Source organism: Rhinolophus sinicus, linkage group LG03, assembly GCF_036562045.2.
Source record: "Rhinolophus sinicus isolate RSC01 linkage group LG03, ASM3656204v1, whole genome shotgun sequence".
Taxonomy (NCBI): Eukaryota; Metazoa; Chordata; class Mammalia; order Chiroptera; family Rhinolophidae; genus Rhinolophus; species Rhinolophus sinicus.
Genome location: NC_133753.1, coordinates 24,044,333 through 24,062,378, shown reverse-complemented (window position 1 = coordinate 24,062,378; position 18,046 = coordinate 24,044,333). Strand labels below are relative to the sequence as shown.

At 39.2% G+C, this 18,046-nt stretch overlaps 1 protein-coding gene across 3 annotated transcripts in view; it reads right to left on the bottom strand.

Moving 5' to 3' along the window:
* The window catches only part of AREL1 (apoptosis resistant E3 ubiquitin protein ligase 1), a 35,826-nt gene that overhangs the window by 15,410 nt on the left and 2,370 nt on the right, over nt 1-18,046 (bottom strand). The window contains exons 2-5 of one of the 3 annotated variants that reach the window (XM_019733516.2): nt 6,025-6,345; nt 3,515-3,575; nt 2,464-2,660; nt 1,265-1,502 (exon numbers count right to left, since the gene is read on the bottom strand). In XM_019733516.2, the coding sequence (XP_019589075.1) occupies nt 1,265-1,502; nt 2,464-2,660; nt 3,515-3,530 (451 nt within the window). In that variant the 5' untranslated portion in view covers nt 3,531-3,575; nt 6,025-6,345. Of the gene's footprint in view, nt 1-1,264; nt 1,503-2,433; nt 2,661-3,514; nt 3,576-6,024; nt 6,346-18,046 lie in introns of all 3 variants that reach the window. The other 2 variants (XM_019733513.2, XM_019733515.2) reach the window with 2 other exon arrangements.

Here is an 18,046-nt window from a genome sequence, read left to right as displayed (position 1 = left end):
ATACAAGGATATGAACTGTTCTCCACTGGTGGCAAGGAGGTGGGGTGATGGTAATTCATGTGGAAAGGAATCTGTGAGAGGCAATGAATCAAAGGAGGAGATACATGGAGAGAGAAAGAGATGGTTTGGGAGCCACCCTGTCCAGAGCCTTCCAGGCAAAGATACACAAAGCGTCTTAAGGCTCCTTTCATTATGATTTGACCCCAAAAGGTTCCCAAGGTCCTATCACTCTTTGACTACCAGACTGGCTAGTATCTAATGACACCCTCAGAAGGCAGACAGGACCTCAACGCACTAAAACAGATATGTTGCAGAAGCAAGAATCACAGATTACACTTTTAGGCTTAGAAGTCAGTGAGCATCTATCATCTGGCAAGAAGGATGTGAAGGGGGAAAAAGCGGTAGTTATTTCCAGAAACTTGAGTAGACACTCTTCAGTGAGAAGTAAAACACATATCGGCAGCAAGGGTGGGATTAGGGTCAAAGTGTCTTTACTTGAAAAGGTTTCAAAAATCAGAAGAATTTACCTTTTGTCAACAGCAAAACGCAAAGATGAATGGGTGTGGCTGTGTCCCAATAAAACCATATTTACAGAAATAGGAGGTGCACCTGATTTAACCCTTGGGCCATAGTTTGCCAACCTCTGATCTACCAGGCTGATGACCCAGCAATTCCACTCCCAAAGAACTGAAAACATGTGTCCACAAAAAAACTTGTACACAAATGTTCACAGCAGCATTATACGTAGCAGTCAAAAGCAACAACTCCCAAATGTCCATCAACCGATGAACAGAAAAATAAAATGTGGTATATCCATACAGGGGAATATTATTTGGCAATTAAAAAGACATGAAGTACTGATTCATGCCACAGCAGGAATGAACCTTAAAAGTATTATGCTAAGTGAAACAAGCCAGTCATGAGCGGTCAAGTGTGTTTGGATTACACTGATTCGCAATGTAAGTAACAAAGCAGTAGCCAGAGTAGGCAAATCCACAGAGGCAACAGGTTAGTGGTGGCCTAGGGCTGTGGGGTGAGTGACTACGAATGGGTACACGGTGATGGGGTGATAAAAATGCTCTAAAATGAATGTGGTATAAGTTGTACAACTCTATGAATTTTAAAAACCATTATATATTTTAAATGGATCAATTATATGGCATATGAATTAAATCTGAATAAATATGTTGTTTAAAAAAGGGTACGATTGCAAAAAGAAAAAGGAAGGAAAGGAAAGAGGGAGAGAAAGGGAGAGAGAACGTACCTGGCTGAAAAATCTTGTAGTAGGGACTGTAGGCTACATTTAATCCCCCAAGCTTCACTGAGATCTCGTAACGCCCAGCCCTGCGCACAGTGAAAGCCACCTTGACCACGTTGGAACTGGGCTCCTGGAGCACTTCTTGGGTCACCGGAATTTCCACTGCTAGTTCAACATGAGAGATGTGAACTCTTAGTCCCACAGGCCGATGTGCAGGGAAAGGTTGCCCGTTCTTATAGAATAACTACAGTGGGGAGAAGAGAGGAACCCATTAGTGAGCAGGGGGAGAAAATCATTTCCCATCTAACTCAAAAAAGTGTGGAGCGAGAGGAGGTAGCTGGTAAAAGCCAGTAACTACTCGCTCCGACAGTCCTGCAGACACAGGGAGACACAAATTCTCTCAATACTTCAAGGAAAACCATTAAATCATGAACAAATTCTTAACCTGTTTTGAGGGCGGGGTAAGATACATCATTAAATCAATTTCAACTTGACATTTCTGAACGATAAACGCTGCCTCCTCTGTCTTATCAGCCCTTTTTATTATATTATCACTGCTAACCCCAATGGAAAGGTAAGTCAGTGGGTACCACTGGCACCGAGTGAACTAAAGCACCAGGCGAAGCTAGGAGGGCTCAGGCTATCAAGCCAAGCACAACGCTGCACAGGAGACGTCATCACGGGGCAGAACACTATTTCTCTAAAGGGCCAGAGAGTAAATATTTTTGGCTTTATGGGTCATACACAGCTATTCAGTTGTGGTTAACTACTCAAGTGTGAAAGCAGCTATCAGCAAAACGCAAAGATGAATGGGTGTGGCTGTGTCCCAATAAAACCATATTTACAGAAATAGGAGGTGCACCTGATTTAACCCTTGGGCCATAGTTTGCCAACCTCTGATCTACAACACCTATTCTTTTCAGTAATATTTTTCTTATTTTGAAAAGGTAACATTAAGCTTTATATTTCTTTAAAGCTAAGCACCCATTAAACCAAAATGATAGAGAAACTTATGACTCTTCAGATATTAACAATTCCCAAGTTCCTGGGAGGGACTGAAAAACAAGGGAAAATGTTAACCTTCCAGGCCAGCACCACCAACGGACTGAACTGGGCTCGGGAAAGCAAGTGACTCAGAAACCCCAATGGGTATGGAGACAGAAACATGCCCTTACATGCACTCGGAAGGCCATGCTGTGGCCCACCTCATAGGGGTCCTTCCAATCCCAGGAGACTTTGCAAGACCGGGGATCCAGGTAATTTCCCCGCACGTAGTCATAAATAGTCCGGTCCCCTCGGCGCTCACGGTCCTCATTCTGGAGAAAGCTGACTACACGTGCGGCGAGCTCAAAGAGGAACTTAATCGTGAAGAAGAATGCAACCACAGACACTGTGATTCCGCCTATGCGAAAGAGAGAACACACAGACACCTGCCAGTTACACATTACAGCTTCTCCTTATGGAACAGGCTAGCCATCTCTCAAAAATTGAAGAAGTCAGGACGAGATAGCAAGACTGCCAAAGAAACACTGCACTGGGTGTACCTCTGTGGGGGAAGAGAGGAACTTCTCTACCACGGCTCAGATACAATAGTCCTTGGGCCAACTCCCACCCACTGCCTGCTTTTGTAAATACAGTTTGATTCATTTACATATTGTCTAGGGCTGCTTTTGAACTAAACAGCAGTTGTGACAGAGACTGCAGAGGCTGGGAAGCTGAAAATATTTACTCGTTGGCCCTTCATAGAAAAAGTTTGCCAAGCCTTGTTCTATACAATGGACCACATAATCATGCCCACCCCCTGCACGTGCTGCCCCCTTTCAGAAATAGTAAAAAGAGTGTGCATTTTATTCCCGCCATTTGGAAGCCTTCCCCTCCCTTGTCCACTTGGCCAAAGCCCTTCCCAACAACCACCAGTTAGGGCTTCCCTCTTCTGGGTTCCCTCAATCTCCTGTACATTTATCTATTATAACTTTTCTCCCCCTTATCCACTTCCCCCTTCATGGTATGAATTTCTTGAAGGCAGATTTTTGCCTTTGACTCTGCAGGAAACAGTGTCTGGCACTGACTATAATTACTCAATAAATATTTCCCAAATGAATGAATTCCACTGCCAACTCTGTGAAGGTACTTTCTGGCATAACTGGAAATATGTCCAAGTCTATTTTCAAAGGGAAAAGGGATAGAAAAGGAAGCAAAAAGGATGTAAGTATCCCCAACAAAAAGATAATAAAGAGAACTCTTTCCAGAACATACCAATAACGTAAAACATCAGGTCCCTTCAATGCCGACAGACAGCCGAGGATCACAGCTGCAACTGCAGAAGAAAACTTGTTCAGTTTTTTTCTCCAACTCTTTCTTACAGCCACCTCAGCTTGACAGGTGCCCCATGACATACTTCAGAGAAACAGAGAGTGCATCATTCCCCCTAAAGACTACTAATCTACTGACCACCCTAGGAATACCACAAACAGCCACTTGCTTTATTGCTAATTACAAAATGTAATAACATGGCTTTCATCTTCTTAGATCCAGGGCCCCGAGACAGTTTCCCTCCCCCATGCAAAGCGGTGCTAATCAACACAAGCAAAGAGGACAATGGAGTCACTTTCCACTTATATTTGCCTTCTGGAAGTAATTCATCTAAGTAGAAATAGTTCTATAAAATGTGGATTTGTAAAAGCAAGTATTATCATCATTTTGGCATTATATAATTAAAACGAACCCTGGCTCATCCCAGTAACAAGCAGTAGGCATGTCAGAGCAGTCCTTTTTGCTGTTACCAATGAGACAAACTAATGGGCCCTGTGGAAGATGAGCTCAGCAGAAAGGCCCAGGAGAAAACAAAAGGAGGAGACTGTACTTCTCATCCTAAGTGATGCCTGCCAAAGTCAGAACAATTCATACAGGGGCCAGAGTTTGAGGGGAAACTTTCACTGTTTATTAAACCTGTTTCCAGAGTAAGACTTCAATTATTACTCATTTGAACCACCCAAGGTACTGTCAAAGAAAAATACAATGTACACTAACATTTGTATCTTATCACTGAGTTTTGACCTTAGTTTATGTTCTCCATTCTACAATGCACTGAGTTCATTCTTTCTTTTAGGGCTAATATATGTTAAAGTCATCGATGTTATCTCAAGCCAGCACCTTTTATCAGCTCTTTTAGCCCCTTGTGTGTTTCATTTTCCATTTCAGAGTGGTAAATAACATGAGGCAAAGAACCAGTCTTAAAAATTCTCTACAGCATCCAACATGATTGCATATAGTAATTGCAATAAGTATGAAGAAAATATCTGCTGAATGGATAAGGTCAAATGTCTATTTGATCCAGAATGTCTAAGAATCGGGAATTTTCCAGATGCGACCTTCCTTTGAGACATACTTTTTAAAGATTTAAACACTTCTTAATTAGCAGGATATTCACTTGAGCCGGGGGTCACAAGCTCTTCAGACCCAGAGTTGTCAATCCACTTCAGTTCTACAAGTACGTATTAAATACCAATGCCTAGAGCCGTAAGTTCTCATGCATGGCGTGGTATCCGGTTTTATGGTCCTATTTTCCTTATCTTGAGCTCTTATTTTTCTACAACAGTTTCCACAGCACCCTCCACTTTCTGCTGCTCACACTTCTCCTTCATAAAATTATTTTGGAACTCTTCCCCAGTCTAATTCAAAGCACAAAGAAGCAGTATGTTAAGCCTCCATCAACTATTTCATGCAATTCAGCTACATGAGTAGTTTGTTTCTTTTCAAATTCATCTGTCTAGTGTCCTTGCCCTTAACACAATTCAGCAAACTGTGATACCCAAAGCTAGCGGAATAACAGCAGTATGTAGTAGTAAACTAGTACTTACAACCACCTTATTGATCCACTTACCATAAGCCAAACACTGCACTGTTTTACATATTAGCCTAAGTAATTGTCACCATAACAACTTGGTAAAATAAGCATTATTATCCTCATTTCACAGATTTTAAAAAAACAAAACTGGGTTTAGAAAAGTTAACTTGCTGAACATCTTGCAGCTGGTTAAGTGACAGAGCTGAGACTCAGATCCATGTCTAACTCTGAATCTCAGTGACATTAACCTCATAGAACACTGAATCGTGAAAAAGCCTGGAGTCACAGAGACAGTGAAGTATTTGGGAAAAGATTTAAGAAAACAGGTTAAAAAAAAAGGTATGAAAAACATTACCCAATCCTGCTGTAAGAATCTCACCATGAGGCTAAAATTAGAAAGATAAATGCTTATAGCTCTTCTAAAAAATCTTCTGAAATAAAAATAAAGCGTGACAGAAGAAAAAAGAATGCAGTACCAATTATCTAATGCAGAAGTATCACTTGCTTACTAAAGGATCCCAGGCAAGATGCTTAATACTACAGCACTTTGGCTCACATCACCTACAAAAGCAGGGGAGGGGGAAGTACTTGAAAATATCTCTCTCAAGGGAATGTTAGAAAGTTGATTAATATGCATATTCTAAAACGCTTTGCTTTTTTTGGAGTACAAAGACTTATAATTACAACATCAAATAAATTTTAGCCCTAACATTGAAGATCTGTTGTAAAAAAGTCATTTCCCAGAAATGGAGAATTTATTTCTTTTTACTCCAAGATGCCCTTCTGGGAGCAAAGTCAATTCTAACTGCAACCGTGCACTTCAACAGCTTTTCCTTGCTGAAAAGGCACAGGGACTGGCCACTGAGTTCATGTACTGCATCCCAGTAACAAGTGAACCTTAACTAGGCTACTGACTTACCTTTAAACGAGGGCCCATGTTCTGAGAACCGAGTGCAGCACGCCTTCCTATTCACTGAAGCAGGTAACGTGGCCCTCTCACCTTGTCTTCAACTTCCACATGCGAGAAAATAGCCGCAAGAACAACGGAAAGTGTCTGTCCATCAGACCTTCACTGAGGGTGTGTCACAGAAGCAGATGGTCAATGTTTCTGGAATGAACTGGGTGACTTCCAGGGCGGAGAAATATAACCCCAAAATACATCATCCCTGGACTTCTCTCTAGTGCAGGGCACAACCCACTGCCAAAGGAGGCATCTGTTGTGCTGCCTCAGGATCCTACCCTACAAAGAAACAAGGGTCAGTGGAACAGGTTTTTATTTCTGACAGAGCATCCCCAGAAAACAAAAAGAGGAGGTAGAACAGACAGTGGGAACACTGACACACTAAAAACAACCACGGCAGGTAAACGCTGACCAAATTTTCCCAATTAAAACTCCACAAGAAAAGGCAAGCGGCACTGCCACTGCCCTACCCGTGTCACTCCCAGAGGGAAGCTCCAGGACTTCAGTTGAAGCCGATGCTTCAGCAGATGCACAGTAGAGCACAGATTTAGGGGGAGCCTCATCACAACCACATGCCCCGTTTGTCTGACGGGGCTGGAGCAGGGGGTCTGGCAACAAGGTGAAGAGACATGAGAGAGAGGCTGGGTGGTGAGCAGGTTAGAGCGCCTGTCCGTGCATTTCCAAGGCACGGTTAAACAATGCCGAGCTTATCTTTCAACAGTAAAATTTGCTACTATGAGTGAGGGGGGAAAAAGTCTTTGAACTTTCAAGATAAAGTCCCTAAGTAATAAAATTCAATCAAGTCCGTCTGTAACTCAAAGATATTCATGAACTAATGTAGCAGAAAGGGGGTTATGGCAAGGCATACACAAACAGCCACCATAAAACAAATGAGAAGAGACTATTAATCACTAAATGAAGACACAGTCTCTTTCCACATGGCAGGGACTGTTCTCAGTGCTTCATACATATTAATTCACAACCCCAAAACATAGGTGCAATTATCCCTATTTTACAAATGAGGAAACTGAGGCACTTTCTCAAGGTAATTCCTCAAGATTACACACAATAGGTAGCAGACTTGAGTCAAACCCAGACAACCTGGACCCAGAATCCATGCTTTTAATGACTACTCTCTACCATGGGAAATCAAGAAAACACAAAATACTAATAAGAGCACAAGTACAGAATGAGTGAAGGCCAGCAGATCAAACAAGTTGGCAAACTTTTATAATTAAAAATAAATAAGTATATGTATTTATTTTAAAATATGGTGACAGACTTGCCAAATACATGAGCCAAAACCTGGGTCAACTAACAATTGGAACCAGCTTAAAGGATCTGCAAACAAGAGAAGAGTTACATAAACTATAAGAGATCTATTAGAATGCTATATAAGCATTTTAAAAATGACACTCTTAAAGAATAACAACACAAGGAAATGCTCACAAATAAAATGTTAAATGGAAAAGCAAGCAAAAAATTATTTACATTGCATGAGCCCAATTTTTAAAATATTACATTACATAAAGGGGACTGGAAGGAACAACACAAAAATGTTACCAGTGGTCATCTCCTGGTGTATGGAATTATAAGTAATTTTTATTTTCTACCTGTACCTTTTAGTGTTTTCTAAGTTCTTAATGATTCAAGAACACATAAAAAGTTTCTATTTCTGAAGAATGATTTTTTTTTCCCTAAAAAAAAGGAAAGAACAGGCAAGTGTTCCTTTTCTCAAATAAGAAAACTGCATTAAAAACTTAGCTAAACATAATAAAATGTACTAAACTTTTACTTCTATTCATTCTGATCTTAGTGGGCCTCCAACCAACTCTGTGATCAGCTATTTAATTACTAAATCAATTAACTCCTGGTTCCATCATGTTTACTGTGCCCCGCCATGAACCACCATGCTTTAACCCCCTCACCCCCACCCCACCTCAATGCTTCAGTGTCTCTAATGAGCTTCAAGACTCAAGTCAAGCACCACCACCTTTCCTGGTCCAACTCCCAGGCCCCTCTGAAGGCTTCCCCCATGCCAGGCAGAACTAACCCCTTCCTCTGTTGTAATACTCCTATGCTGAAGATACCTCTATTCTAGCATTTATTAGTCTGCACTGTAATACAGTTGTCTCTCCCGATGGATTGCGGGCTTCCTGAGGACGCTGACTGGGTCTTCCTCATCTTTGCCTCCCAATGGCTAGTATGGCATTCAGAGTCTATCTCAGAGCCTGTACTTTCACAGGTTCCTGTACTTTCGCACATTCCTGTGCACGTGCAAGTTAGAGAAGCATGGCAGAGCAGTCCACCTGAGAAGGGACCCAATATTCTGCACCTCTAAGAGGCTCACAGGGAAGGCTGATGCTGCAGATCATGCTTTCAAGAGCAAGGGTCTACAGAGAGAGTCGGCAAACTACAGCCTGCAGGCCAAATCCAGACAGCCACGTGTTTCGGTTAAAAAAAAAAAAAAAAAAAAAGCTTTGTAAAAAAAGAACGAACACAGCCAAGTTCATTTGTCTGTATGTTATCTGTGACTGCTTTTGTACTACATCGGTGGAGTGCAGTAGTTGTAGCAGAGATATATGGCCTACAAAGTTTTTCTATCTAACCCTTCACAAAAAGTTTACCCATCTGGTGTAGAGGTCTTAGTCTTAAAGCTATATAACTGCCTTGTATAAATGAAATCATTTTTATAAATCAAAAGAGTATACAATCATTTTCTTCCAGTTCTACCATTCCTTTTTTAGGAAAAGAACTATAAAACTTGCAACATTCAAATGTTTCTCCTGGCTAATTTCAACTGCTATTTAAAAGCTTTATGCCTCCCATACCCCAAGTAGGACTTTTATACAATCACTTCCCAAAGTACATGTTTCATAAGCCATGTTTGCATTTCATCAAGGCTGTAATTTCCTAAAACCAGTACCCCAGGAACTAAATACTGTATCTGGGTTTCTAAAATTATTACAATACACATCACTGATTCAGTCTCTACTTTTAAAGTGCTATTCTAAAAAGCTATGAAAAAAATGACGTGCAAGTCCACTTATAATTTTTGTAAATAAAGCGGCAGTTGCAGCACACACGAGTTCCAAATATCACCCACTGAGCTGCACAAAACAAGATAGGACAAAAGAAAGATGTTGGCTTGGTAAGATGTAGCCTCCAGCATTGTCTACACAGAAGCACCAGCCACGAGTCCAAGGAAATCAAAGGAAAAAAACAAATCATTCAATTAGCCATAGGCCCATCGGTTAGTGGTCTAACTAAGGAGGTTCCAAGAAATAAAGTGTACCATCAGATACTTTAGATTATTCGTTTACATTTTTCCTTTGCTTCATTTCATCCTTGGTTTATTCTCCCCACCCCCACAACCCACCATAAAAGATTGCCCTCCCTCATCAAGTTTATACTCTTGAGATATTTATACAGTTGTGTATTCCTGCTATCTTGGTTCAGCCAAGTTATACAGTTTTCATTTATATTCTTTCCTCATCAGTCAGCCCCTCCAGTCTCTTAATCATTCCTGTGGGTCTTCTGTGAACTCTCTCCAGCTAGTCCCCAGTGAGCTGGTAATGAGGTGCCTCCAACTGACTGCAGCCTTCCAGGAACAGCCGCGTTACTCAGAACAGGATGAGCTCACCCTCCTTGGTTCCATGACATAATACTCTTGAGTAGACAATCCCCCAAATCACAGAAAGCTAGAATGCTGCCATATTAGACTATAACCCAATTCCACGCTTCCCAGATTTGGGCGTTGGGGCATGCCAGAATGTGCTAGAAGCCAGAGAATAAATGACACATGTTCCCGTAGCATCTAGTTAATAGAGAATCAGGTGGGTGAGGATAAAAAAATATTTTCATGTTGAAACAAATTCATAGATAATAAAATAGAATGCAAAATATGCATGCATTTCTAAAGATAAAACATGGATATGTTCAAAATATTCAACTATTTTGTACTGGAGGCAGAAAGGTTGCTTGGAGCTCTGCTCCCAGGCCCCAAGGGGTTCAACGCCCAGCCCCAAAGGGGTTCCATACCCACGATCCTCTACCACTAGAGGTACTTGGGCTGAAAAGTTTGAGAAGTACTATAACCCCCGCTCAACTTCTGGTCTATTACCCATTACCACCCATCCCATATACTCCCATTTTGAATAGAATTGTATTTTCTCTATGTTCCCTATCCCTAGAGATCTGTATTTTTCTCTCAGCCTAAAATTCACTGTAATTCACTCACTACCAACATCTTTAGGTTCTTCTGTATCGTTCGTTCTTCATTTCCTATTTCTTGAGCATATGCTGTATGCCAAAAGCTAAAGTCACAAGCATAAAGAAGCCTGGGGGGGAGATGGACAATACAATGTGGCAAGTACTGCAGAAGAGGACCAAACAATGTGTGGTGGGCAAAGGAAGGTGAGGGGTAACTTTGTCTGAGAGAGTGGGGAAGTCTTCCCAGGAGAGACAACAGAGATGTTATTTAAAAATGAGTAAGCATTTACAAAGCAGGGGGGAAAAGACTAGTATCCAAGCAGAAAGAACAGCATAAGCAAAAGTACTGAGTCAAGACAGGGAGTGACGGAAAGCTCAGCATTAAGAATGCACAGTGCTTAGGAAGATCGCCTGGAGCCAAGCCAAGGTGACTGATTCTTAGTACAGTGTAATGGTCAAGAGCATGAATCTTGCTACCGAGTGACAAGCTATTTCAGTTGCCTCAGATATAAAATGGAGATGCACTGAGAAGAGGAAGGAATTCAGCTGCTGTTGGGGAGCAAGACTCCCCAAGTCTCACAGGGAAAGGAGGGCTGGTTGAGACTGGAAACTAGACCCAGGTGTCTTGGCCCTACAGGAGTGCCTCGAGAGACAGGGCTCTTATGTGCAAACCTGGCTGCTGGGTTGCCAGGTGGTGATGGTGGTGTGTGCCCGTGCTACTGCAGCCCATCCCGCAATAAAGGAGCAAGATGGCATTGAGTACCGGAGGGACTAACTGGTTTTCCAGAGAGATCCCATGTGGAAACAATGACAGCAACAATCCAAAATACTGTTTTCCGGTTTTTTCTTTTTTTTTAAGTATGATGATAAAAACAAGAATCCATCTTTATTAAGAACATATTATATGCCAGCACTGTATGAAGTGCTTCATATATTATCTCATTTAACTCTCACATCAACCATACAATCATATTATCTATATTTTATAAATTAGAAAACAGAGACACAGAGAGCTAAAATAACTTGCCTGTAGTTACCCAGTTGACAATTGAAGGAGCAGGTAATGTGATTCCAGAGCCTATACTCTTAACCAGGAATGAGGATGCATCAGAAAAATCCCCAAAAAGGAAAAAAAACTTAAAAGGAAGAATGAGATAGAGAATGAGAGTTCAGAAATACTTAATTTGGAAATTTAATGGAATATGACTTCATTTTAGACTTTAAGCAATAACAACAACAAAACCAAGAAATGTTTTTTAACTACGGGAGGAAGAGGATCACACATCTTAAAAAAAATAACTCTGGGGACAATGTGAAAGAGACTCTGAAGAGGACAGGCTGATGGCTGAGAGACAAGAAAAGAGGTGAGTGACCTGTGAGATCGAAAAGATAAAGGAGAGCAAGAAGCCAAGGACAAGTTGGGATTTTCTACGCTTGGGAGCCTGGATGAATGGTGGTGGAGAATTAAGGAGACAGAGCAAATGTGGAGGGAAAGATGATGAGTACAGAAATAAACATGTTAAGTCTGAAGGGTCTATAGGATATCCAGGTGAATAATATATCCACAAAATAAAAGGAAATAGGCATAGGAAGCTACAGCAATACCAGCATCCTGAGGGCAGTTAAAAGACATGGAGAATGGAAAAGACTGCCATGGAAAGCAGGCAGACCAAGAAAAAGACTAATTATAGAACCCTACAGGGATCAATCTTAAATGTACCCTCCTCCCCACCCCAAAAAAGAGTAGCTAGCAAAGAAGAATGAAAAGAAACAATCCTAGAAGAGGACAACAATTGAAAAGTGGTTTATTGAAGGCAAAAGGAAGCGATTATTTCTAGAAATTGGTGGTCAACCGTATTAGACCCAGTAAAAATTTAAGCCAGAGAGGAGATTCAAAATTAGCCCAAGTATTTTTTCCTTATTTAGAATTCTCATTTTCTGATTTAGTGACTTCAAATAAAAATTTTATCTCATTTCCATCTATTTTTATTCATAGTAGTATTAACCTAAATTTGACCCAACACTGATATATGTAGTAAGCTCTTTGAAATTCAATTCAGTGATATTGATTATTATTTCAATATTACTTTAGTGCCTATAACAAATTCAGATCCAAACTAATCTGAATCCATTATCTAATCCTGCGTAAGTCACTGGCAAAAAAATTTCCTTGTCAAATTCAGTTTTGAGATACAATTTACACATAGTAAAAGTCACCAATTTAAAGTTAACAATTCAAGTTTTGACAACTGTATATGGTTACGATATAAAAACACAATCATGATATACAAGTATCAGCAGTTCGTTCCTCTTTATCACTGTGTAGACCGTTATATAGACAAACAACAATGTGTTTATCCAGGCACCAGCTGAAGGACATTGGGGTTCCATCCAGTTTGGGGCTATTATGGATAAAGGTGCAATGAACACTCAAGTACACATCTTTGTGTGAACATATGTTTTCATTTCTCTTGGGTAAATAACTAAGGGAGGGATTGCTGGGTCATATGGTAAGCACATACGTATTTAACTTAAAAGAAACTGCCAAACTTTTTCAGAGTGACTATATCACCTTGCATTTCTACCAGCAATTGGGTGTGCCAAAAATGGTGTAAAGTGGTATCTCATTGTGGTTTTAATATGCATTTCCCTAAGGACTAACAATATTATCTTTCCATGTGGTTTTTGGCTATGTGTGAACCTTCTTTGATAGCCAAATCTTTTACCATTTAAAAAAATTGAGCTGTTTGTCTCCTTACTATTGAGTTGTAAGAGTTCTTCACATATTCTGAATACAGGTACTTTATTAGAAATATTTTTGACAAATATTTCCTGTGGCTTGGTTTTTCATTTTCTTAATAGTGTTGTTTAAAAAGAGTGAAAGTTTTTAATTTGATGAAATCCAACTTATCGATTTTTTTTCTTTTGTTTTTTTGTGTCCTATTAAAAAAAAAAAATGTTGCCTAACTCAAGGTCACAAAGATTTTTTTGTTTTCTTCTAGAAGTTTTATCTAAAAGTTTCACAACAGAAAATCTCTTCTCAAAAATTTTGGTAAGAGTTTTAAAACTCCAGCATTCCATTTCTCATCATCACTCAGTTTTAGTATCCCTTTGTTTCTTTCCAATTGAACTTCCCACATTACCAAGGATTAGTTAAGTCTATTTCCGAATTTGGAAAGATTTTTATCTTTTAACAGATTTCCCCCTCTTCAACCTAATAAATGGCATTTCTAAATTTAGCCAAGGTTTTAGTCCCTCAGTTCTTCTCAAATTGACATAAAACCTCTGGACCTCTGATGCTGGTTCTTCAGACAACGAAATTCTAAAACTCAGTATGTACCTTCAAGTTAAGCCAGGGACAATAAACTACTTACCCTTCTGATTTTAAAGAGAAGCTTTCATAAGATCATTCTCACCATATTGAGTCACTCTAACCTGGAAGGAGGCTGGAAAAAGTTATCACTCACTGGTTAAAAGAAAATTTAGGCTTATAAAGATTAAGTTCACCAAGATAACAGCACATTTTTAGACTCAAAATGTACATTTCAGACTCAAAATGAAATGAATAGTATATATGAAAGCATAGTTTAGATTCAGCTGCCCTGCTGGAATAGAGTTTGCCATTCTTAGCACAGTTCAGAGAAAGTAGAAAAAAGGATTCAAAGCTAATGTGAATAAAACAGGAAGAAGTGACAGTTTATTACTGCTCATTTTGTGACTTTGTGAGATGTCTGGAGAAAGACAAAATAGAAAACTGGTTCATGTACACCCCTGTCACAGTCTTTAGTCTAAATCAAGAAAATAGTAATTTCACTTTACAGCTCCTTCCTATTCTGATGTTTTTTCTATTTACCAAACTAACTCTACTGTGCCTGATCCACAGAATTAGGACAGACCCCTGTGTTCCCATACCATGGCAGCTTTTATGCTTAGGTGACCCTGGGCCACAATGAATCTTGGCTATAACAGGAAAACTTTAAAACGAATTCTCTGAATCTGACAAGCTGTCTCCCTCAATAAGTCTACGAAGTTGTTATTTCATTACCTGTGCATGAAGTGGCAGGCAAACAGCCAGATCTACAACCCATGGCGGGTGGGGAGTGGAATTAAAGTTGTCACACATATACTCAAAAGCTAACAAATTTCTAAACCTACAACCATCTATTCCTTTCAATTCTACTCTTATTTTTAAGGAAAATAAATTATTTCTATAATCAAAAGAAAGAGCAACCTTAAATGAGCATTTTATAGTTCTTTAAGGTGGCCGGTTAGCTCAGTTGGTTAGAGCATGGTGCTAGTAACACCAAGGTTGCTGGTTCGAAACCCACATGGGCGACTGGGAGCTGCGCCCTCCTTAAAAAAAAAAAAAAAAAAAATGTCCAGGAAGACAAACTCAACCAGCCACAGAAATGGCAACCTAAGATGGCTCAATTTGAAGGAGAAATTCAACACTTGTGGTATTCAAAACAAAATTTCCGTTGATCTAATAATCAGTATTACCAAACAAAGGTTAATTTCTTCAAATGTGTATTAACAACCATATGCGAAACAATACGTTAGTCCTGAGGATTCCAAAATGAGTAAGATGGCCCACGACCCTTTAGAAACATGGTTTAGTAAAGATGACAGACATGGTTTAGTAAATAATTGGTGATAGTTTCATGCAGTAAAATCTATGAGGTGAGCACGTGACATTGGTGGAGCCCAGGAAGGGCCCCCACGCTCAGGATCAGCTCTTAGCTTCTCAGGAAATGTCACACTACCCTTATGGGAGGCAAAGCCAACTCTTTCACTGAGTTAAGAGTGCTTTGGGATGCAAAACACTACCGTATGCCATACTGTTTATTCTCACTGTCAATGACTTTCTCTCTTTAGCCCTGGTCAGATTATGTCTTGGAGAAGAAGGAAATCCAGACGAGGCTGGGGATTACTGGACCACATACATGACAGAGAAAAAGTTCATTGGAAATCCCAACCTATTTACCAAAATTATACATGGTCTAAATATAATGTGGTATCCTGGATTGAATCCTGGAACAGAAAAAGCATATTAGTAGGAAAACTTGTGAAATCCAAAAAGCCTGTAGTTCAATTAATAGTAGTTAATTTGTTAGATGTGAGAAATGTACCATAGTTATGTACAACATTAGCATTAGGGGAAAGCTGGGTGAAAGGTATACAGGAGCTCTGTACTATCTTTGCTACTTTTCTCTAAAATCTAAAATTTTTCCAAAATAAAATTTGTTTTTATTTATTTAAAAAATTACATAAGGTTCCCCACTTCCCATTCTCACTCCCCCTTAGGCTTCTGATCACGCCTTCCTAGTCATTGCCCAATTCAGGTAATGCTTGGTTGAAATGTTTTTTTTTTTCCCAAATCCTTTTCAATTCCTTTCTATAAACCATTTATGCAGCCTTGCTGGGTTTCCTTCTTCACCAAGACATGAAAAAACGAGATCAAAGTTGGGAGATTTTAACTATTTCCTTTTACTAATAGATTCACCACATACAGGAGGGGGTATCTTTGGAGGTGGAACTTCCCTAAGTGGACAAGAGAGGGGTTAAAACAACCTGGGCTGGATCTCTGGATAGAAGCAAGGGGATACTACACAAAATGTATGTTATTAGATAATCTCTGGCCAAAAAGCATAATGAATAGAAAATACAATGAACAGATGTTGACTATTAGCATCTCAACACCAACAGGCAAACTGCATTGACATGAACGCTTTAGCTACAAGCTCTGAAAACATGGTGCAAATTCTTCAACTATTCAAGGTAACAAAAATTTATATTAAAATCATATGGTACTATTCAATCCAGGCTAAATAACAAAACATATATCCATCATGACTATTTGATTTCTAATAAGTAAATGAACACTCATCTCCCTCTATTAAAGCATAACTTCTAGAACAGATCTTGAGTCCTACCAGGAAAACATGTGGTGATATAACACTGTATCAAGGTCTAAGGCATACACACGCGCACGCACACAGACAGCAATAAGGTTAAACAACCTCAAAAAATTGAAAACTACTATACAAAAGGTTATTAGTGAAGGCTAAACATGTATGAAACTTTCAAAGAACATGAAACCAAAGAAAGAGAACTGAAATTTAAACCTAAGCTATTTAATGGCTAAAGTTATTTAAAAGTTAAAATGATATACTAGAATCCATTAAGGTCACACAATTTGATCTGTTATATGTTATGTTATAGTACTAAATAAATGTTATACAACAGTATTGTGACCTGGACCACTTCCAGAAAGATGAACGAGTAAGTCCTCTAAAATATTTTAATTTGCTTACCTCTGTCAACCACCTGTCATAATTTATCTGTTCACAAATCTTTCTCCACTACAGGCCTGAGCTCCAGAAGAGTAACTAGCACACTTCCCAGGGCAGAATGGGCCCTCAGTAAATGCCCTCTGAAGGAATGAATGAATATTCAGCAGCCGTGTACCTCCAAGGCGTCCTTACAAACCTATTCAATATTAAAATCTTAGGAGCATACCATGCTACCACATTTAGGAGGCAGTCAGGTTCACTGAAAACTAACAGCAACTAACATTTGTTGGGGGAAAGACTCATGTCACATGAGACATAAAAATAAGTGTAAAAACTGTAACTTGATAATGAATAAAATATCTGTGAATTGATTTTTTCCCTTCATGGCCACAAAAATGAATCTACCTTTAACCTTCTAACATTGAAATACAAGATGTTCAAGGAATCTTTCACCAGCCATAATTTTATAAAGAAATTTATCAACTTAAATTAGTAAGTTAAACCAATTAGTGAATGGAATGAAGGTTAAGCCCAATTATGTGTTCAAACTGTGGGGCAAATGCCTTGAGCAATTTTTTCTCTGCAGACTGCAGAAAAATAAAAAACAACCCTCTCAACTGCTGAGAAGGGCTAAACTCATTTTTTTGCCCCTCACAGGTATATAATCAAAAACAGTTACTTTCTGCTCCCACCCAACACAAAGCAACACCATCTGCCCCTCCCATCACCATCAAAACATGCTATACACAGTATCTGAGTACTTTAATCTTAGACCACAACAATCTCAGATTGCAACAAAGTTACACTGAAACAAAAACACATTTTTCTAAGTATGTTCTGTTCCCCTATAGTGTCCCTACACTAATTTAGCTCCCTATCAAGTATTAACAATCAAGGAAATCAGAAAATTCTCAGACTAGATACCACAAACTGCTTGGGTTTTTTTTTTTAACTTGTTATTGTTCATGGATTCCAAAATTAAGAGTACAAATTACCAAGAGAGTGTTTTTCTAGTTTTTCAATGCCTAATTGTAAATGCAAATTACTATTTAATTATATGCAATTTCCCTTCTACACCTATATATATAATACTAATCAGTCTCCAAATGATTAATATAAATAAACTGATCATGTTTACTTAAAAAGCTTATTGCCTAATCACCAAAAGAAATTCTAATGTGTCAAAAAAGTGGCCACCGTCAGCTTTACCCATGAATGACAGCTTGGCAGACAAGCTTTTGGAAAAGATCAGGAACTTCTAGTGACCGTAGGAGGCACACACAGTATCTGTATATGCTTCAATAATACATCTATTTCAACATAAAAAATTCAGAGCCTACAAAGTCAGATATGTGATCTTCAAAGTATCTAAGTGAATGCATGCCTAAAAAGAAAGAAGAAGAAAACTGTCTATACTCGAATCAACACAAGAAATCACCCTGCGATTGAGCTTTTCAACTACTGAAAACTTAATA